Source organism: Schistocerca nitens, chromosome 5 (assembly GCF_023898315.1).
Source record: "Schistocerca nitens isolate TAMUIC-IGC-003100 chromosome 5, iqSchNite1.1, whole genome shotgun sequence".
In the NCBI taxonomy this organism is placed as follows: domain Eukaryota; kingdom Metazoa; phylum Arthropoda; class Insecta; order Orthoptera; family Acrididae; genus Schistocerca; species Schistocerca nitens.
Window position 1 is genome coordinate 848,474,508 of NC_064618.1, and position 23,482 is coordinate 848,497,989.

At 39.4% G+C, this 23,482-nt stretch overlaps 1 protein-coding gene across 1 annotated transcript in view; it reads right to left on the reverse strand.

Moving 5' to 3' along the window:
• The window catches only part of LOC126259316 (titin homolog), a 951,541-nt gene that overhangs the window by 119,905 nt on the left and 808,154 nt on the right, over positions 1–23,482 (reverse strand). Inside the window, exons 35-37 of the mRNA XM_049955994.1 lie at positions 21,161–21,341; positions 3,943–4,157; positions 1,342–1,614 (exon numbers count right to left, since the gene is read on the reverse strand). Of these exons, the coding sequence (XP_049811951.1) occupies positions 1,342–1,614; positions 3,943–4,157; positions 21,161–21,341 (669 nt within the window). The remainder of the gene's footprint in view (positions 1–1,341; positions 1,615–3,942; positions 4,158–21,160; positions 21,342–23,482) is intronic.

Genomic DNA, 23,482 nt, shown 5'->3' on the forward strand with positions numbered 1-23,482 from the left:
ATGTTTTCATTGAACCTGTTTATGACTAAAAATCTCCTCTGTATGCAGAGTAGCAATCTATCCTTTTCATACTACTGAAGTTGTAGTGTCCAGTTGATACTCATCTACAAGAAGGGTAGTAGAAGTGATCCACAAAACTACCGCCCAGTATCCTTGACATCAATTTGTTCTAGAATTTTAGAATATATTCTGAGCTCAAATGTAATGAGTTATCTTGAACAGAATATCCTCAATTCCAACCAGCACGGATTCCAAAAACATCGATCATGTGAAGCTCAACTTGCACTGAAAGCTTTGGATCAAGACAATCAGGTAGATGCAGTATTTCTTGATTTCTGAAAAGCATCTATGTTTATTACCATAAGTTCAATCATATTGGGTACTAAGTGAAATTTGTGACTGCACCGAGGACTTTTTGATAGGGAGGACACAAGATGTTATCTTGGACAGAGAGTCATCACCAGATGTAGAAGTAACTTCAGGTGTACTGCAGGGAAGTGTGTTGGGACCATTGCTGTTCATGTTGTATATTAATTACCTTGCAAACAATATTAGTAGTAACATCAGGCTTTTTGCAGATGATGCAGTTATCTATAATGAAGTACTATCTAAAAAAAAAGAAGCCCTTGAAGATATAACTAAACTATCCTAACCAGCTTTAAATGGTGACCCTAGGAATACACTACAATCCCCTATGCATCACTCACATAGTGATCATGAGAATAAGATTAGAATAATTACTGCTTGCACACAGAAATTTAAACAATCATTCTTCACGCACTCCATACGCAATTGGAACAGGAAGAAACCCTAATAACTGGTGCAATGGGACATATCCCCTGCCATGCATCTCATGGTGATCTGCAGAGTATAGATGTAGATGTAGATATAGATGTAGGTTTTGGTTCTGATAAGTGTTTCACTGAAAGTTTAGCCTTATTTGAAATTGATTTTATCTCTACTTTTTGTACCCCATCAGTTAGGCATGAGTGGAACAGGTTGTTAGATAAAAAACATCTTATTCTACCTTATTTAGTAGAATCTTATGGTCAACGGAATCAAAACACTTAAGTCAGACCTAAGAATATATCTATGATCCTCTCATCCTTGTCAAGAGGACAAAGTGTCACTTCTTTTATTTCTACTATGGCTGATTTTGTAATTCTACTCAGTTGGTATCCTATTTTATGAAGACTATCAATTATTCAAACATGTACTCAGAAGAGAACAATTTGCTATTCCCCCAACACAGAAAGAGAGAAGTTGTTTCTCATAACAAATTACACTACATGATATAAAATGAAGTAGAATACAAACAGATCACAAAGATATACAGCCTACCTTTGGAGTAGGTTTACCAGTAACTATACACTCAAACTTAGTTGAATCTCCAGCATAAGCTGTCCTGTCTGCAAATAATTCCTTGAATGCAGGGAAAACTTGTTTATCCACTTTGCTTCTCACTTCCGTTATTCCAGAAGATTTAATTATGAGGTTTGAGAAGCATTTTGCTTCTCCATTTTTATTAGTGGCTTTTATAGTATACACTCCTTTGTCCTCAGGAGATGCAGATTTAATAGTCAGGCTTACATTTCCATCTTTGTCATGCTGAAACTAAAAAGGAACACAAAAAATTAAGTTCTTCTCTAAATATTCTGAACACTGATGGTACTACAGCATGGTTATCATATACTGAAATATTTTATTTATTTAATTATTTAGATTAAAAAAACACAGTTACTCCCCAAGCATATTCGATACTGTGGAATAAGTTTAACAAGCTTTTCGGTTTTAAACACTTCACAGTCTTTGAATCATTATGAAGCATATGTGACTGTAGGCTCTCCTGGAGTATACTGCTGATGAAGCTTTCTCTGGTCTCCAGCCGGGTGGTAGTGTTGATGTATCATAACATGTCGGGAAGTGTCTGGCTAGAAGATGGGTAGTATGACACTTCCGGAAATGTCGCGATATATCTACACTACCACCCAGCTGAAGACCTGAGAAACCTTCATCAGCATTATGAAGCAGGTCATTTTTTGAGTAAGTGTGAGGTGACGATAAGATGGATCTGGAAATATACGAAACCAAAGTTTGGACAATGTAGGCCACAGTGTGTAGACATGCATTGTCATGATGGAAGCTAATTCCAGACCTCAGCTTCCAAAACCACCAGTTCTAAGGGTTTGATTGACAGACTGATTGATTCATTCATTCATTCATAGATACCATCCACTGGAAGAACCTTCACGGATGCAGAAAAAGTCAACAAAAGAAAAAAAAATCATACAAACTTAACCTGTGTACTGTATTAACAAGAAATTGTCATTATTCTGCTTAATGCTGTACACATTTAACCTACTTAAATGAAACTGAGTAAATTAAAAAGAAACCTGGTACTCTTAAACAGGCTGCTACCTCCTCAGGTATACTGTATAGCTGCTGTTTATTTGCTGTTAGAGTTGTAATGTTTACTTTATTACAATTGTGTTTTCCAAATAAACTGTTTTAGTTCTCTAATGTCTGAAGGTTTGTTATTGCCTTCGACAATTATGTTTCGAGCAAGGTCTTATGGGATACGAAAGACCTGTGATGGTTTAACAGAAAACTGTTACATACACAAATCGAGCTTTCTGAAAGATTCAAGAGAAGTCAAAACCCAGCAGACAAACAAAAGCTAAAAGATGCAAAAATGAGTGTAAAGAGATCAATGTAAGACTCATTCTATGGCTTTGAAAGTAAAATTTGTGAACCAAACTGAGTGAAAACCCGAAGAGGTTTTGTTCTTATGTAATATCAGTAAGTGGTTCGAAATCCTGTATTCATTCATTCAGTGACCACTGTTACTGTTTATAATGTATATAAATGATTAGTAAAATGCATCAAAAGCTCTTTATGACTGTTCGCAGATGATGTGCTTGTCTATAAGAAGGTAGCAATGCCAGAAGACAGTAATGATTTGCATATGCACATACAGAGGATAGATGAATGGTGCAGGGACTGACAGTTGACCCCTAACATAAATAAATGTAACATATTGTGCATACATGGGTAAAGAAATCTACCATGCACAATTGCACTATAGATGACAAATTGCTGGAAACAGGATCTACTGTAAAATATGTAGGAGTATCTGACCTAAGTGACCTTAAGTGGAACAACCACAGAAAACAAATGCTAGGAAAAGAAGATATGAGACTGTGATTCACGGGAATGATCTTAAGGAAATGTAATTCATCCCATAAAGAGGTGGCTTACAAGGCACTTGTTCAAGCAATTCTTGAGTATTGTTCATCAGTCTGGCACTCTTACCAGGTACAACTGGTAGAAGACATAGAGAAGATCCAACAAAGAGCAGTGCATTTCATCATGGGATTGTTTAGTAAGTGCAAGGGCATATAGAGATGCCTAACAATCTCCAGCAGCAGACACTACAAGAGAGGCATTGTACATCACAGATAGGCTCACTGATGAAATTTGGAGAGTACTTTCAGGGAAGAATTGGACAACATATTACTTCATCCCAAGTATATCTCCCAAAATCACCACAATGAGAAAATCTGAGAAATTAGAGCTAATACAGAGGCTTACAGAGAATCAATCTTCCCATATGCTATTCATGAATGGAACAACGAAGTGGATATCAGTTAGTGGTACCAGAAGTATCCTCCACCACAAACTGTCAGGTGGCTAGCGGAGTGCTGATGTACACATAGATGTAGACTGTCACAAATTACTTGTGATTTTCAGTTGCACTCTGTTGTTTCTCATTGTAAAACTGAATCTGCGATCAGGTGTCAAAAGTATGAAGAAAATTTGTCTGTTTGGCATTAATGATCCTGTTACGGTGCCAGTACTAGCTGATTACTGCAAATAGTCTTCTATCCAATCAAGCTATAGTTTTGAGATGCAGATTGTAATACCATGCAGTTGTGTACTTACCACTCTGTGAGCATCTGGCTTTATCTCACAATTGTTGAGGAACCACTTTATTTCAGGTAATGGATCTCCTTCCACACAACAGTCTAGGACTGCAGATTCTGTCTCACTGACCATGACATCTGCAAGTAGTTTAGTGAATTTTGGAGCTTTGCCTGAAGCCTCTTCTGTCACCTCTGGTGGCTTTGGCTGAATTTTTTGTTCTGTATCAGCCAGAGCTGCAACACAGAGAAACCAGGAATGCAAAATTCAGTACTGGAAAAAAAAAAAAACCACAGCTTACAAGTACCTTTCAAGCTTACTCTGCAAAAGGCTACACCAAATCTTAAGTAGAAATTGAAGTTCAACAGGCTATTTACTTATGTCTGAAAAGAGCTATTACAACAATATAAGGAAGATGACACAGACAGGCACAACTAAAAGATAATTACACTTAGCTTTTGGCCACAGCCTTCATCAGAAAAACAGAGACACACACACACACACACACACACACACACACACACACACATACATTCATTCACAAAAGCAAGCACACCTCACACACACATGACCACCATTTCCAGCAACTCGGACTGGAATGCAGCTACCACATAGAATGGAAGCAGCAATCTGGAGGTGGCAGAGAAAGGGAAAGGATAGCAGTGTACGGGTGGGAGGAGAGAAAAATGCTGTCTGGCAGAGCACAAAGGGACTAGAGTGCCAACAGGTGCAGTGTCGGTTGGCTGTCTGACATGGAAGTGCAGAGGATGGGATAGGGAGCAAAAAGGAGAGGAGCACAGAAAGATGGGCAGGTGTATTGGTACAGGGCAGCACACAAAGAGGTTGTGAGATGATAATAAGGAGGAGGTAACAGGACACACCGAGTGGAAACTGTTGCGCGGTGGGTGTAAGTACACTTTGTTACCATAAGTTGAGGCCGGGATAATTTTGGGAGTGAAGAATGTGTTGTAAGGATAACTCCAATCTGCAGTGACAAAAACTCCCTTGCCCATTATGCTGAGGATCTCAACAACGCCTTCACACACAGGCACTATCCCCCAGACCTAGACTGCAAACCGATCTCCCGTGCCACACCCCCAATCCTCTCACCACCTCGAAGAACCAGCCAGAAGGAATGCCCCCTTTCTCACTCAGTACTACCCCTGACTGGAACAACTGAACCACATCCTTCACCAGGGCTTTGATTATCTATCATCATGCCCTGAAATGAGGGACATCCTTTCCAAGATCCTTCCCACCCCTCTTAAAGTGGTGTTCTGTCGCCCACCCAACCACCATGACATCCTAGTCCATCCCTATGCCACTCCCAATCCCAGCCCTTTAGCCACACGGATAATCCCTGTGAAGACACAGGGTCCTATTCTAGTCCTATCAGAGGCTTATCCTAGTGCATCGCAGGCCGGGTCACCTGTGAAAGCAGCCATGTTAGAAAGCAAGTCTGATGCAGTCAGGGCACAGTTTTTTATTTTAATATGACTACCAACCAGCTGTCCACCAGGATGAACAGACACTGTCAAACTGTGGCCAAGATCAAAGTAGATCACACTGTGGCACAACATGAAGTTGAATACAACATGCTTGATTTCAACAGCTGCTTCGTTACCCACGCTATCTGAATCCTCCCCTCTACCACTAGCTTTCCTGAACAGCAAAGGTAGTAGTTTTCCTTACAACACATGCTCCGCTCCTGAAATTGGCCCAGACTCAGCCTGTGGTAACATACTTCCCACCCACCCTCCACCCAACATTTTGATCCCCTCAGTGCTATCACACCCTTCCTATTCTCATCTTCCAACCTCTTTGTATTCTGCCTTCTGCCAATGCACTTGCCCATCTTTCTCCTTCTCCGCTCCTCTCCTTTCTTGTTCCCTGCCCCCCCCTCCCCACCCCACTTACCTACTTACCTGCCCCATGGCCACCTGACACTGTGCCCAGTGACTGTCTAGTCTCTGCACGCTTCATTACACAGTGCTCTTCTCTCCCCCCATCCACACACTGCTATGCCTTCCCTTCCTTGCCCCTTCCAGATTGGTGCTTCCATTCCATGTGACAATTGCATTCTGGTACGAGCTGCTGGAGGTGGCGGTCATCTGCATGTGATGCGCGCTCGCTTGTGTGAATGAACGTGTGTGTGTTTTCTTTTCTGATGAAGGCTATTGCTGGAAGTTAATATGTAAGTGTCTTTCAGTTGAGCCTGTCTGCAACATAAAATATCATTTTTATGATAAGTAGCAATCTATCTTTTCCTCTTGATATTACAACCTGGAGTTCCCATTGTTTGAAGAGCTGTTACAATTTCTGTTCATAAAATTACAGAAAGGAAGTATTATTCGAGATACGAAACGGTAGTACCACAGTAGAAGAACAGAACGACAATCCTGCTCCTAGTGCTGCAGTGAAAGCCATAAAATTCCCCCATACCACTACCAAACAATAAAATTCCCTGCACTAATGCCCGACAAAAATCAAATTTTAGTTTGGACTTCTCTTCTTGGTGTGAAATATTTTAGACGGCAAGTCAAAATTTTCTCAACTTGCACTGAGCTGGCACTGACATCAATGAAATTTCATTTTCGTTATGTTGATACATGTTGCGCCAAGTCAAATATCCATAAGATATGGGGAATAGTTTGGTTTATATTGCTTTCAAAGAGAGGTCCTGTTGTGTTCATTTCATTCGAATAGATAAACTTGAATACTAAGCCATCATAAAATTTCCTGATTTAGGCAGTCTTAACATTAACAGAAATTCTTATGAAGTAGGTGAGGATTTACAAGGAATTGCCGAATTCATTATCAACAGTTAACAAACTGAAGAAACTGAAGATAATGCATACGAAAAGACTTATGAAAACTAGAACTACAGATAAACAACCAAGATAGAACAGAAATTGATATTGGAAAATTGGTGATTTATGTAGTATTAGCCATATTCATTTTGTTCCATTTTTGGACGGGCTTGGTTCATCTGAACAGTACCTGGAAGTTAAAAGACTCATAGTCAAAGAATGTCTTTTCTCAGTTTTAATGAATCAGTCTGTCAGTAGTTAAATGTGCTGGTACCCACTACCAACTCTACACACCAACTTGGAAACTAGCCTGAAATAATCACTTAATTGCTCTGATGAAAAGCACGGTTTTACTTTCCAGCATTAAGAAAACTGTAGACCATTGCACACTGGGAATGAAGACAAGACAATACGGTAGCATTATCTATAGAATGAGTGTAGACCCAGAATTTGAACGTTCCAGGCCTTTCCACTGTCAAATCCAGGTGCTGCCAGTGGATGTTTATTGCCATATAAGACGGACTGGGTAATCTAAACCATCTGTGGTGCTAATGCCACGAGATCGACTCAGGAGCTTTGCCACTGCCATGTAAGAACCTCAGATACAACACATCTCAAATGACTGTCTAGCTTTTACCCACAGCCATGTCGTACTCACAACAACGAAATTTATCTCCCAGTGTTTGGTGAATTGTCACCAAGAACACTTGTGGGCTACCTTTACCGGATTCCCAGCTCTCAGCGTGTACCTGATTCACTGTACACTTGTTACCCACATGCAAGGGGATTAAATAGTACATAGATAATGTTAACAGTAAACAGCATGTGGTCTGCCCATGGGTTTTATCATGGCCTTGAAAGGGCTATTAGTGGATCTTATGATGTGTGTGGCCAAGGTGTCTAAAATCTGTCCCAATGTTCACTCCAGTGCAGGTGTGCAATACATAAGAGTAGTTAATTTTAAACAAGGAATGAGAAATGATTATGATAGTTTTGTGCCTCATTGGTTGATCACTGTTCAAGAAAAATGAAAGAGTAGCGCTCACTATAGATATACCAACAGTTGAGAACCTAGAGCACATAATGTTTGATAATTTTTCCTTAGCCCAGATGGTTCAAGATATTTGCAAGGAGTTCAATTTTCACTGGCTGTGACATCAATAACCTACTTTTTTTCACAACAATCTCATTAACTGTAAAAATACAATAGCAGTAAAGTGGGTGTACGACTCCTGCAACACATTCAGTTAGGTTACAATTGATCACTAAGTGGCATATGATTCATGTTACAAAGAAAAATTTTACAGCTTTCTTCTTTTGAGGAAGCAGAAACATAAGCTACAATCATTCCAACTTACTCAGTGTAAGGTATCTTTGTCTTTATGGGATGTTATGTTTATGTGGAGTCGAGTGTTAGCATGTGACGATAGGTTGCAGAGGCTGGCGTGCCAAATAAGTAATGTTATTTTTTAAATATATAGAAAAAACCTGAGTGCAGATAAGAAGAGAAAGTGTATGTTTGTGTTCATTTGTAATCCAGAATGCTTATCTGTGCAATAAATAGTTTTTGTTTTAAATCTAATGTTTGAAGAATTTATTGTGCCAAATGTCTAGGTAATGAGTGACTTCACATTTGAATTTTCAGTATTTAGTCACCCACCCCAATACCTGACGTGTAGTGTAGACTGTCTGAAACAGGATTATGAGAGCAGTCTAAAATGATCATTTCTGTTTGGGAGAAGACCAGAGCAGATGCAAACCCATCTAAGGAAGAAAATGTGGGAATAGAACCCAATCTCAAATTCTATGTAGTAATTTGACGAGAATAGGGGAAACTCGAATGGAGACAAGTGAAAAGTTTCATGATCTATATAACAAGTGGAAACCGCAAAGAAAGAAATCACAGAGAATAATAAGATCGAAGAAACAGTAGTGTAGTGTACACAATAGAACACTCATAGTAGGATATAATGACTTGTGGCTAAGCGGAATCAACAAATTTCATCCCAAAGGCTTGATACACCCTATGGCATTTTCATCTAATTTTAAAGGAATTTGGCCTGTCTGTTAGATGGAAGAGGGAAAGATCAGTTTTGTGTCAAGGAAGCTAGCAGAGGACACAATACGATGGTGCACATGTGGCAGTAATGGTAGAAAGCTGTGCAGACTTCGAGGCGGAATTTCTGTAGGGCTACTGGTCGGAGAAAAAACTGATCAAAAAAAGTAAGTGAACCAAGATATTGAAGAGAGCACAGAGCACTAAAGGGTTTCATTGATAAGGAATGGAAGAAAAATTTAACTCTGAATCAACCATTCGAAGAGGATTTTTTGTTCTACCTTTAATAAAAAGATTGCTGTGGGATGTGCAAACTATGTTAGCAGGAGCAGTGGCAGAATCCACTGAGCAGCACAGTAGTTTTTAAAACAGATTGTTCAGATCAAACAAGAAATGTACACCCAGCAGAACATGCAACAGGAATATAACATGCAGTATGGGAATTCCTGGAAGCAGAAATGAACAATCAACAAGAAGATTACAATCAATGTGGGGACAGCATAAGTGGGGGTGGTCTATGAGTTTGGCAGAAACACACACACAACAAATGAGGGCATGAGGCATGATGCAGAACTTCCAACATGGCAGAGGATATCGAATGCTGCACTGGTTGGACGAAGACAAGTACCGAACACACAAAGAATAGCGGAAGGAGGAGATTGTACTCAGGAGTCAGAAAACTATGCATAGTTCTCGAGCAGACCCAATGTGGAACTGGAAATGAACAGTCTGCACAAATACTAGTAGTTCATAGAGAAGAAATAAAAGAAAAACAACAGGAACTGATGTCAGAGAACAAAGAACAGGAAAAATAAGAGAGGTGGCCAGTAACAAACATAAAAATCGAGAATTTAAAAGTGCAAGCCATTTTAGATTCAGGAAGTGATGTATTTTCTATTTTCAAAAATTTATATGGAAAACTATGGGAAAATGGATGCCAATTAGTAAGTTTTCCCATAAATGGATAAAAAATATTAAGTGCAATTGGGGCTATAAGCAAATCCATAAAATGCCAAGTATTACTGGATGTGGAAACAGAGGGAGAAATGTATACAGTGGAGCATTTGGTAGTGCCAAATTTATGTGTTGGGTGTGCAAACTGGATGATGGAATGTCAGATGGAGGTTAATTCTGGCGAAAACACCATGAAGATTCAGAAGATCGAAAGAGAGCAAAGGGTTACATTTAAAGAGAAGAAGACTGTACAGGATACAGAGGCATTTTACAAGTATATATTGCACTATGACTGAAGAAGACCATGGGAAGTAGGAACAAATAAAAATACAGCAGTTCGAAACAGCATTTAGTAGAAGAGGAAGAAGAATGAACAACTGAAGAAGAGGAAATTTTTCAGAAAACTGCAATAGAAAATATGTATAACACAATGAAAACCAGTTAGCCATTCTACAAATTGGGCATAAATATTTTCCAGGAAACTGGGTGTAACAAAAGCACCACTTGTGGAATCAAAATAGAGCCACACCAACCATACTTTAAGAAACTGTACCCAACACAGCAAGTTGTGAAAGCTGCAGTGAGGGAAAAAATACAGAGGATGTTTGAACTGTGTATAACAGAAAGGTCTATTATCCTATATAATAGTACATTGTTTGTAGTAGGCAAACTTAATGAGAAGTAAGAATCAGGTTAGATGCATGGAAAGTAAACTGTATTTTTGAACCAGAATTGGACTAGCCAGGAAATGTAGAGGAGGTCCTGTAGAAACTTAATGGAACTACAGCATTTAGCACCGTGAATATACCATCAAATCCAGCTACATGAATTTCAATGGTACACTGCATTCCTCTATATTGGTAGGTGCTATCAATATAACGTTCTACTATTTGGACTAAATATGGATGTTGGGTATCTTTTTACAAGATCAACTTCTTAGCAAAATTGCTGTATATGTTGATGATATACTAATCAGTTCAAGTTCATGGGCAGAGCACATGGGAACAACTGATGTAGTATTAGGTTATTTCAAGACAGCAGGAGTGACTGTGAATTCCAAAGAAGGGGCATAAAATTTCTTGGCCACAGTATAACAGAGTTGAGTATTGAACTTGACACGGACAAACTGAAAGAAAGTTGCATTTTTCCTACGCCTAAATGAAGAAACAACAATGCTTGATCATTGAACTGCAATTTTTACAGATTTTTGTTGGGGACCAAGAATTAAATAATGAAAGTTTGGAAGGAATATTTAAAAAAAAAAAGAAAAGAAAAAAACAAACATTTGGCAGTGGACACACTAGTGAGAGAGAGGTTTCAATGAAATCAAGTAGAAACTGAGCAAAAAAGCCAAACTATCCCACCCAGATCTAACACAAGAATTTTGTTTAGGGTGTAACAGTTTAGAATTTGGTCTTGATGTTCGTCTTAACCAAGTTCAAGAAATGGAGAAGGAAAAAAATTGATCAAAACAACAGCCTTTGCTAGTCAGAGGCTGTCAAGATGGGAAAGAAAATACTCCATTTTCGAAAAAGAAGCCATGGCTGTGAGATTCAGTTTCTTCAAGTTCAGATACTATTTGACATGTTGAAGAACAAACATGTTATTGATCACAAAGGGTTAACTTTTCTGAACAGCAGAAAATTATGCCACAACCGTTTCAGATGCTGGATGCTTAAGCTCCAGGAGTTTGATTTCAACACTGTTTGCATACCAGGCTAAAAGAAAGCAATATATGATCCACTATCTATGTTGTCCACACCTACAGGTCTAGAAGGGAAGAATGCTGTTCAACCACAATTACAGGAAGAGCAACTCAATATGATATGCAGTGTGAAACATGAAAAAATTGTTCTTAAACTGCTGAAAAACATTGAGCAGAATGCAGATGAATATCTGTTAATGGTTAAAAGAAAATATGACTGTAAGAGACACAAAAAACTGTAAATGTTTTACTTGACATTAGAGGGAACCCTGTATCAGCTATTGGCAAAGACATGTGGACAGGGAAAATTGGGGGCTGTGCATACCGCAGCCAGAAGTAAAAAAGATTATACTGTATGTGCATCTGAGTAATACTCATAATGGCACAAAGGAATGAGTAGAAAAAATGCATAGGGACTGTATCTTCAATGATATGGCCCAGAAAGTATGAAAGGTACTTAAAATGTGCAACTTATGCCAGAAGACAGTACCTACCACCCTCAAGTTCAAGGGTTATATGCCTCCAATATTACCAATCAGATTGAAATAAATAGTAGCTGTGGATCTATTGGACCCCTATCAATTTCAAGGGCAGCAGCCACTGAACTATTCTTGAAGTAAGACAGATTTTACCCACTTAGTCAACAGTAGGACAAAAGTGGAGAGAATGAGAAAGGGCTGTTTTGAGAAAGTGTATATATCTAAGCAGATATTGACAATGGGAAGCAGTTCACATCAAAGATATGGAAAGACACATCGGAGAGGAACAAAGTAGGGTCCCCATATATCACAGGATAAAGACTCGCAAGACTTGTCAAAGAGGGAGGAGGAGCAGACAGAGCTTCAGGGCAGTCTCTTGTCCTTGGGGTGGTAAACTACCCCTAAAGGCAGAAGAATCAGCGATGATCAACAGCATGATGATGCAGAAGGCAATGGAAACCACTGCATTTAAAGACACATAACATGTATCCCCAGGAGGTGTGGCCTGTAATTGAAAAAGTGTCATGATGATCTCTCCATTGCCAAAAGATTTCAGAGTAGTCAACCATTCAGATCTCAGGGAGGGGACTGCCAAGGGGGAGGTGACCATGAGAAAAAGACTGAATAACCAACGAAAGGATAATGTTCTATGACTTGTGGTGTGGAATGTCAGAAGCTTGAATGTGGCACGAAAGCTACAAAATCTGAAAAGGGAAATGCAAAGACTCCATCTAGATATAGTAGAGGTCAGTGAAGTGAAATGGAAAGGAGACAAGGATTTCTGATCAGATGAGTATATAATAACATCAACAGCAGCAGAAAATGGTACGAGGGTTGTACTAAAAGTACGGTTTCCATATTTTTTACAAATACAAAACATTGTTTATTGTTATTAATTTATAAATCATTGAAAAGCTTACACGTTTGTCTATTTTTCAACACAGTCTCCATTTTTTTCAACACACTTTTGAAGACGGTGCTCCAGCTTTTGTATTCCCAAGTCGAAGAAGTCTCCCGCCAACCCGTTGAGGAAGTGTGTGACCTCTGCTCAGACTTCGTCATCGCTCTTGAAGCGTTTGCCACGTAACTGTTCCTTTAGCTTGGGGAAGAGGTGATAATCGCTGGGGAGTAAGTCTGATTCACCACCGCCAAAGAAATTCAAACAAATGCAGTCGGCAAGAAAGGTTATGGCGACTGCGTTTTGGGATCTGAAGTGGGCACTCCTCATCGATTTTATGCAACCTGGGATGACAATAAACTCAGACACATATTGTGAAACATTGATCAAACTCCGGCGAGCAATCCAGAATCGCCGGAGGAGACGACTGACGGAGGCAGTAGTGCTTCTTCACGACAACGCTCGACCCCACGTCGCTCGTCAAACACAGGAGCTTTTGAAGAACTTTGGGTGGACTGTTATGCCCCATCCCCCGTACAGCCTGGACTTAGCCCCCAACGATTATCACCTCTTCCCCAAGATAAAGGAACACTTAGGTGGCAAACACTTCAAGAGCGACGATGAAGTCCAAGCAGAGGTCACATGCTTCCTCAACGAGACAGCGAGAGAGTTCTTCAACTTAGGAATACAAAAGTTGGAGCATCGTCTTCAAAAGTGTGTCAAAAAAAATGGAGACTATGTTGAAAAATAGACAAAAGTGTAAGCTTTCCAACTATGTATAAATCAATAACAATAAACTATGTTTTCTATTTGTAAAACATATGGGAACCTTACTTTTGGTACAACCCTCGTATAACAGGAATAGGATTCATTGTGAACAGAAAGGTAGGGCAAAGAGTGTGTTACAGTAAACAGTTCAATGATAGGGCTGCTCTTGTCAGAATCATAGCTGTGTTGGAAAAGTACCAGAGCTTCAAGCGCTGATAGAAAGCACTGAAATGGAAATAGTTACAGACACAGAAAGCTGCCGAAATTTTTACAGAGGCGCAAACCGTGTTCAGAAAGGATAGATTAAATAAAGTAGGTGGTCGTGTGTTTGTGTCTGTTGGTAGTAGTTTATCTTGTAGTGAAGTTGGAATAGATAGTTCCTGTGAATTACTGTGGGTAGAGGTTATACTCAACAGCCATACCAAAATAATAACTGGCTCCTTATACCGATCCCCCAAAAACTTTAATCTCATTACAAATAAGTACCCCACTCATACAGTTATTGGTGGAGACTTCAATCTACCCTCGATTTGTTGGAGAAAATACATGTTCAAAGCCGGTGGTAGACAGAAAACATCTTCCGAAATTGTACTAAATGCTTTCTCTGAGAATTACTTTGAACAATTAGTTCATGAGCCCACACGAATTGTAAATTGTTGCGAAAACAAACTTGACCTCTTAGCCACAAATAATCCTGATCTAATAGAGAGCGTCATGACGGATACAGGGATTAGTGAACACAAGGTCATTGTAGCGAGGCTCAAAACCATATCAACCAAAACCATTAAAAATAAACGCAAAATATATCTATTTAAAACAGCAGATAAAAATTCGCTTGATGCCTTCCTAAGAGAGAGTCTCCATTCCTTCCAAGCTAATTATGTAAGTGTAGACCAGATATGGCTCAAATTCAAAGATACAGTATTGACAGCAATAGATAGATTCATACCACATAAGTCAATAAGACACGCGACTGATCCACCATGGTACACAAAACACGTCAGAACACTGTTGCAGAAGCAACGAAAAAAGCATGCCAAATTCAGAAGAATGCAAAATCCCCAAGACTAGCTAAGTTTCACAGAAACTTGAAATTTAGTGCGGACGTCAATGCAAGATGCTTTTAATAGTTTCCACAATGAAATATTGTCTTAAAATATGGTAGAAAACCCAAAGAGATTCTGGTCGTATGTAAAGTACAGCAGTGGCTAAAAACAGTCAATACCATCACGGCGCAATAGTGATGGAAATGTTACCGGTGATGGTGCCACTAAAGCGGAGTTACTAAATACAGTTTTTCATAATTCCTTCATGAAAGAAGATGAAGTAAATATTCCAGAATTCAAAACCAGAACAGCTGTTAGCATGAGTGACATAAAAGTAGATATCTTAGGTGTTGCAAAACAACTCAAATCACTTAAGAAAGACAAGTCTTCCGGTCCAGATGGTATACCAATCAGGTTCCTTTCAGAGTATGCAGACACAGTAGCACCTTTCTTAGCAATCTACAACCGCTCACTTGACGAAGGGTCTATTCCTAAAGATTGGAAAGTAGCACAGGTCACACCAATATTCAAGAAAGGAAATAGAAGAATTGAATTATAGACCCATATCACTGACCTCAATTTGCAGTAGAATTTTGGTGCGTATACAGTACTTTAACATTATGAACCACCTTGAAGAAAATGACTTATTGATACATAACCAACACGGATCCAGAAAATAATGTTCTCGTGCAACACAGCTAGCTCTTTATTCCCATGAAGTAATGAGTGCTGTCGACAAGGGATCTTAGATCGATTCCATATTCCTAGATTTCCAGAAGGCTTTCGATACCGTTCCTCACAAGCAACTATTAATCAAATTGTATCTAAAAACAAAGATGATGTAACTTACCAAATGAAAGCGTTGGTATGTTGATAGAGACACAAACAAACACCAACACACACACATAATTCAAGCTTTCGCAACCCACGGTTGCTTCATCAGGAAAGAGGGAAGGAGAGGGAAAGACGAAAGGATGTGGGTTTTAAGGGAGAGGGTAAGGAGTCATTCCAATCCCGGGAGCGGAAAGACTTACCTTAGGGGGAAAAAAGGACAGGTATACACTCGCACACACATACACACACATATCCATCCGCACATATACAGACACAAGCAGACATATGTCAATCTCTATATTGAGCAAGCAGTGAAGGAAACAAAAGAAAAATTCGGAGTAGGTATTAAAATCCATGGAGAAGAAATAAAAACTTTAAGGTTCGCCGATGACATTGTAGTTCTGTCAGAGACAGCAAAGGACTTGGAAGAGCAGTTGAACGGAATGGACAGTGTCTTGAAAGGAGGATATAAGATGAACATCAACAAAAGCAAAACGAGGATAATGGAATGTAGTAGAATTAAGTCAGGTGATGCTGAGGGAATTAGATTAGGAAATGAGACACTTAAAGTAGTAAAGGAGTTTTGCTATTTGGGGAGCAAAATAACTGATGATGGTCGAAGTAGAGAGGATATAAAATGTAGACTGGCAATGGCAAGGAAATCGTTTCTGAAGAAGAGAAATTTGTTAACAACAAGTATAGATTTAGGTGTCAGGAAGTCATTTCTGAAAGTATTTGTATGGAGTGTAGCCATGTATGGGAGTGAAACATGGACGATAAATAGTTTGGACAAGAAGAGAATAGAAACTTTCAAAATGTGGTGCTACAGAAGAATGCCGAAGATTAGATGGGTAGATCACATAACTAATGAGTAAGTATTGTATAGGATTGGGGAGAAGAGAAGTTTGTGGCACAACTTGACTAGAAGAAGGGACTGGTTGGTAGGACATGTTTTGGGGCATCAAGAGATCACAAATTTGGCATTGGAGGGCAGCGTGGAGGGTAAAAATCGTAGAGGGAGACCAAGAGATGAATACACTAAGCAGATTCAGATGGACGTAGGTTGCAGTAGGTACTGGGAGATGAAGAAGCTTGCACAGGATAGAGTAGCATGGAGAGCTGCATCAAACCAGTCTCAGGACTGAAGACCACAACAACAACAACAACAACAACAACAATGAGATATATGGGAATTAAGTTTTCTATATCCCAATTACCGATCCCATTCCCATAGCTTGATATATAAATTAACAAATTTACACTACTGTGCATTTTGGTAAAGTTGAGGAGGAAAGTTATTTCAAGAGTTAAAGCTATCTCCATTACGTATGAAAGTTTGTTACAGAGCTTGTTCTGTCATGGTTGTCTTATTTGTTTGTTTAAGGTATTCCTAATGGACTCTGTGCAGAAACAAGTACTGAAACACTGTGCTTGATGTCATCGTAAGTGCAGCAAGAGAATGCTGTGCCATGCACAGCTCCAAGGAAATCAATATCTCCAGTACAATACTCTGAAGAGCCAAAGAAACTGGAACATCTGCCTAATATTGTGTAGGGCCCCCGCAAGCACGCAAAAGTACCGCAACATGGCATGGTATGAACTCAACTAATGTCTGAAGTAGTGCAGGAGGGAATTGACACCATGAATCCTGCAGAGCTGTCTATATAAATCCGTAAGAATATGCGGGGGTGGAGGTCTCTCCTGAACAGCATGATGCAACGCATCCCAGATATGCTCCAATGTTCATGTCTGGGGATTTTTCTGGCCAGTGTAAGTGTTTTAAGAGTTTTAATTCCGCCAGTACCTTGTCTCCTACCTTCCAAACTTCACTGAAGCTCTCCTGTGAACCTTGCAGAACTATCTAGAGCTTCTGTGAAGTTTGGTAGGTAGGAGACGAGGTACTGGCGGAATTAAAGCTGTGAAGACGGGGCGTGAGTCGCGCTTGGGTAGCTCAGTTGGTAGAGCACTTGCCTGCGAAAGGCAAAGGTCCCAAGTTCGAGTCTCGGTCCGGCACACTGTTTTAGGAGTGTTCTTGGAGCCACTCTGTAGCAATACTGCATGTGTGGGGTCTCGCATTGTCCTGCTGGTATTGCCCAACTCTGCCAGAATGCACAATGGACATTAATGGATGCAGGTGATCAGAATGGATGCTTACTTACTTGTCACCCATCAGACTCGTATCTAGACATACTGGGGTCCCATATCACTCCAACTGCACATGCCCCACAGCCCCACACCATTACAGGGCCTCCACCAGCTTCTACAGTCCCCTGCTGACATGCAGGGTCTATGGATTCGTGAGGTTGTCTCCATACCCATACATGTCCATCTGCTTGATACAACTTGAAATGAGACTCGTCTGAGCAGGCAACATGTTTCCAACATGAACAGTTCAATGTTGGTGTTGACGGACCCAGGCAAGGCATAAAGCTTTGTGTCATGCAATCATCAAGGGTACATGAATGGGCCTTTGGCTCCAAAAGCCCATACTGACGATATTTTGTTGAATGATTTTGCGCTGACTGTTGTTGATAGCCCAGCATTGAAATCTACAGCATTTGCGGAAGGGTTGCACTTCTCTCACGTTGAATGTTTCTCTTCTCTTCAATCGTCATTCTTGCAGGATCTTCTTCCGGACACAGTGATGTCAGAGATCTGATGTATTACAGGATTCCTGATGTTCACAGTGCATTCGTGAATTGGTCGTACGGGAAAATCCCCACTTCATTGCTACCTCGTAGATGCAGTGTCCCATCACTAGTGCGCCGACTATAATACCATATTCAAACTCACTTAAATCTAGATAACCAGGCACTGTAGCAGCAGTAACTGATATATCAGTTGCACCAGACACTTGTTGTCTTACACAGGCGTTGCCAACTGCAGCACTGTATTCTGCCTGTTTAAATATCTCTATATTTAAATATGCATGTTATACCACTTTCTTTGGTGCTTCAGTGTATATAAGCAATAATGACAATACTGAATCTTTTCATAATAGTATTTTGTTTATTTGGTTGAATCTTATAACCTGAACTGGATGTCAAACCTGAAGACACGAACTAATCTGGTGCCTGATGTATAGTCAACATATAATGAAATCTGACTGCAGTTCCAAGTTGTCAGAGTTCTTGTTTTGCAGACATTGATATTGATCAAGATTTTAAGACAATTTCATCTAGACGGAAGTTCAACGAATACAACAGGGCAGATGTGTAATTCATCTCGAACACATATATGACCAAACTCTCACACATGGTGACGAACAAACCTTGAAGGAAAGAAGACTAAACTGAGAATTAAAAATCAAGAAGACAAAACTTATTACAAAGATTCTTGACAAGAGAAGAAGACTGGTATGACAACAGATTGCTCTCATCAAGAAAAATGATATAAACCACATTAAAAAAAAATTTATGGTTTACTGGCCATTTATAATTCAGCTGACAGTTTAATCCAGAGCAAATCTTGATTCATTTGCTAACTTGACTTGTTTGCCATCTCCGACTGTCTTTACACTGTGTCAAGTTGTTCTAAACATGCCAATAAACTGGTAACTTTTGTCCAATTCTTTCCTATTAGTTTGTTCCTTACTCTATATGATACACAGTTAATTCCTAACCCCAGTAAGTGTTCTTCTCCTATTGGATCATCTAACTACTTTGCCTTGTTAATGTGCCACTCTACAAAATCTCTACAGCTTTCCCATGAATTACTGTTATAAGGTTTGGAACCTAAAAGTTAAAGTCATAATTTCTTTTGTGCACTTTGTTCCAGTATTTAGATTTGAAAGCAGTTTTGAAATCATGATAAGTTGTAAAATCTTCTAATTTTAGCATGCTGCTGCGCTGTGTCACCTGTCATATGGCTAGTCACAAATCGTATGTTATTGTAATCTGTCCGAGAATCTGGTAACACATCCTCAAAAGATTTTAGAAGTGGTACTGGATGGATGTCTTCTGAAGGGGTAAAATTTGGGAATTTTTGATTCAGTGCTTTATTTGGTATCATAGCGCAATCGTCAGAATTATTGCTTACTATCCTACTCTTCATTAACAAATTCTATTGATCTTTTGTCTCTCTGTCAGTCAATGTGGCACCCGTTGAGCACAAGTTTTGTGGTAATGTATGTGTTCTTTGATGATGGCATACACGGAGCCATGGCTAATGCCAACCTAACATGACTTTTATCCTTCATAACTCATCGGTGTCCCTGGATCGTATCATGGGTAATAGCTCAATGGGCCTGTCCCATGTGCAGATTGCCTTGCAGTGATGTGCCCCCTCTCTGGAATCTCCTCTGCCATTCGTGCACACACATCAGAGACATGCAGTGTTCACCGTACACAGCGGGCATGTGAAGATGAAATTCGCATACTAAAGCACTCTCAGCCACCAGAGAACAAACCACACCTCTCTGCTCTTCCTTGCCTGCCTGCTTGCCAACAGGTGGACAAACAAACTAGACCAGTCCACCAACAACCAAGATCATAACTCAATAACTGTGTGCATCTATGATGTGGCACTATGATTTCGCCTACCACAGCAGTGACAGCATCAAAACATAACAACAGTGGGACCACCAGTCACACAGACTCTGTATTATAGCAGGTGTTCAGTTTTCATTGGAGTGCCCCTTACATGTCCTGAGAGTTTCGACTTTGTCAGTGCTACTGAAGGCATTTTTTTCCGTGTTAACTTATCTCTCATTTTCATGTAGCCTTGCAATTTCTTTTGAGTTTAGATTCTATCTATGTGATATTCATTTCCCCCAATAGATGCTGAAAGATGAACTTCTAATTCCTGAAACTTTGCTTTTTGTTTCAGAATATGATGATTTTAACATGGAATATAGTGTTTCAGGTCACTCTGAGTGTGACTATCACAGTTACTAATAATGTTTCTTGATTAACCAGGCACTGAATCATAAAATAGATTCTAATACACTATAACTTAAGAGTGTGACTGTGCTGTTTATACCTGAAAATAATGACCTTTCATACCTCCAGCAGATGTCAAAGGCACTGGGATGCAGGCTATGCTAAGGAGATTCATCAATGATGGGAGAAAACACACACACACACACAATCCTGTCTTAGTCCCAAACCATCAATGTGGCTTTTCATGATTAATTACTATTATACTTGATACTACTCAGTAGTAGTGAGATACTTATTTCATTTCACAAATTTCTTTCTTTCTCATCCCATGTAGGCTTTCTTTTCGTCATTTTTTTTTAATTTACATTTCCAATTTTTCTCAGTTTTGAGCCAAATACTGGATACACATGACATTTCTCTACCAATTCAGTGATTAGAATGTCAGGACCTTATAGTTTCTATCTACGGACTCAATAAAAAGGTTAATAAAAGGTACTGAATACCGCAACTACATCTAACTCTGTAGTTAGTCCATCAAAGACCTTAATACAAATATATAGTGTCCCAGGTGCACTCAGACATAGCAAGCAAAATTTGTTGTTATTTTTCAAACAATTCTTGAACCAAAATATGTGACAAGGAAATGCAGTACATTAAAACAGTAAAAACTTCCATTTTTAGCCAAACTCTATGTTTCCCCTTAATATCTAGGTGATTTTAATTTCTAGAAAATAAATGATTATGGCTTGTTACTATGTTCTAGTTCCTTATTAATGATTACTAATTGTAACAGTCATCATATATCTCACATTTGACAGAAAGACTGCATTTGCTGTTAGCTTCTCCTGCAGAGTTGATTGCCACTACTTTATACTCCCCAGCATCATCCAAATAGGCCTCCTGAATGATTAATGAACATCGATCACCTTGGAAGAGTAGCTGAATATCTGTCGATTCTTTTACCGGTCGGTCATCGTGATACCATATCACCTGTAAATTTCAGATTCAGATTAAGAGGTTAAAAAGTCCACTTAACATTTATATGATAATATGATGAAAGCTGAATATTAACCAAGCAAAGAAATACTGAATAGTAGATAGGAACATAAATAAGACGTTAATGACTTTTCCTTTGTCATGGAAAGCACAGGAAGAGAGAGCCCCTCATTTTCTGCCCTAATTGGGTTCAGTTGAACCACAGTGTAAATAAATTTGGATAACACTATAGTAAGTCACACTGCGAACTGTAAGTCTTTTGGTTTGACATGGTTTGGGGAGCATGCTTTTCAGTGTTGCTGCTGCTTGATACAGGTAGCTGCTTATGAAATCTTTAATGCTTAAACAGACCTCTCACTCCATCCTCCACAATAGCCTACTTACAGCAAACAATCATGTGGACACACAACTTCAGCATCTCTGTATCAGAAGCTAGAAATCTAGATAAGTGATCAATTGCTCAGGCAACACTGATGTACAAACATTTGGTTCCTCTAATAATACATACACAGAAATTAAATGTAGTCCCTGGAGTCAAACATTACAGTTTTAATAACCTAACACTTGGTTCAAGAATCATAAAAGAAGGTTGTATACATGAAAGAATCCTGGAGATACAAAAGGTATCAGATAGATTATATAATGGTAAGACAGAGATTTAGGAACCAGGTTTTAAATTGTAAGACATTTCCAGGGGCAGATGTGGATTCTGACCACAATCTATTGGTTATGACCTGTAGATTAAAACTGAAGAAACTGCAAAAAGGTGGGAATTTAAGGAGATGGGACCTGGATAAACTGAAAGAACCAGAGGTTGTACAGAGTTTCAGGGAGAGCATAAGGGAACAATTGACAGGAATGGGGGAAAGAAATACAGTAGAAGAAGAATGGGTAGCTTTGAGGGATGAAGTAGTGAAGGCAGCAGAGGATCAAGTAGGTAAAAAGACGAGTGCTGGTAGAAACCCTTGTGTAACAGAAGAAATATTGAATTTAATTGATGAAAGGAGAAAATATAAAAATGCAGTAAATGAAGCAGGCAAAAAGGAATACAAACGTCTCAAAAATGAGATCGACAGGAAGTGCAAAATGGCTAAGCAGGGATGGCTAGAGGACAAATGTAAGAATGTAGAGGCTTATCTCACTAGGGCTAAGATAGATACTGCCTACAGGAAAATTAAAGAAACCTTTGGAGATAAGAGAACCACTTGTATGAACATCAAGAGCTCAGATGGAAACCCAGTTCTAAGCAAAGAAGGGAAAGCAGAAAGGTGGAAGGAGTATATAGAGGGTCTATACAAGGGCGATGTGCTTGAGGACAATATTATGGAAATGGAAGAGGATGTAGATGAAGACGAAATGGGAGATAAGATACTGCGTGAAGAGTTTGAAAGAGCACTGAAAGACCTGAGTCAAAACAAGGCCCCGGGAGTAGACAACATTCCAGTAGAACTACTGAAGGCCTTGGGACAGCCAGTCCTGACAAAACTCTACCATCTGGTGAGCAAGATGTACGAGACAAGCGAAATACCCTCAGACTTCAAGAAGAATATAATAATTCCGATCCCAAAGAAAGCAGGTGTTGACAGATGTGATAATTACCGAACTATCAGTTTAATAAGTCGCAGCTGCAAAATACTAACGCGAATTCTTTACAGACGAATGGAAAAACTGGTAGAAGCGGACCTCGGGGAAGATCAGTTTGGATTCCGTAGAAATGTTGGAACACGTGAGGCAATACTAACCTTACGACTTACCTTAGAAGAAAGATTAAGGAAAGGCAAACCTACGTTTCTAGCATTTGTAGACTTAGAGAAAGCTTTTGACAATGTTAACTGGAATACTCTCTTTCAAATTCTGAAGATGGCAGGGGTAAAATACAGGGAGCCAAAGGCTATTAACAATTTGTACAGAAACCAGATGGCAGTTATAAGAGTCGAGGGGCATGAAAGGGAAGCAGTGGTTGGGAAGGGAGTGAGACAGGGTTGAAGCCTCTCCCCGATGTTATTCAATCTGTATATTAAGCAAGCAGTAAAGGAAACAAAAGAAAAATTCGGAGTAGGTATTAAAATCCATGGAGAAGAAATAAAAACTTTGACGTTCGCCGATGACATTGTAATTCTGTCAGAGACGGCAAA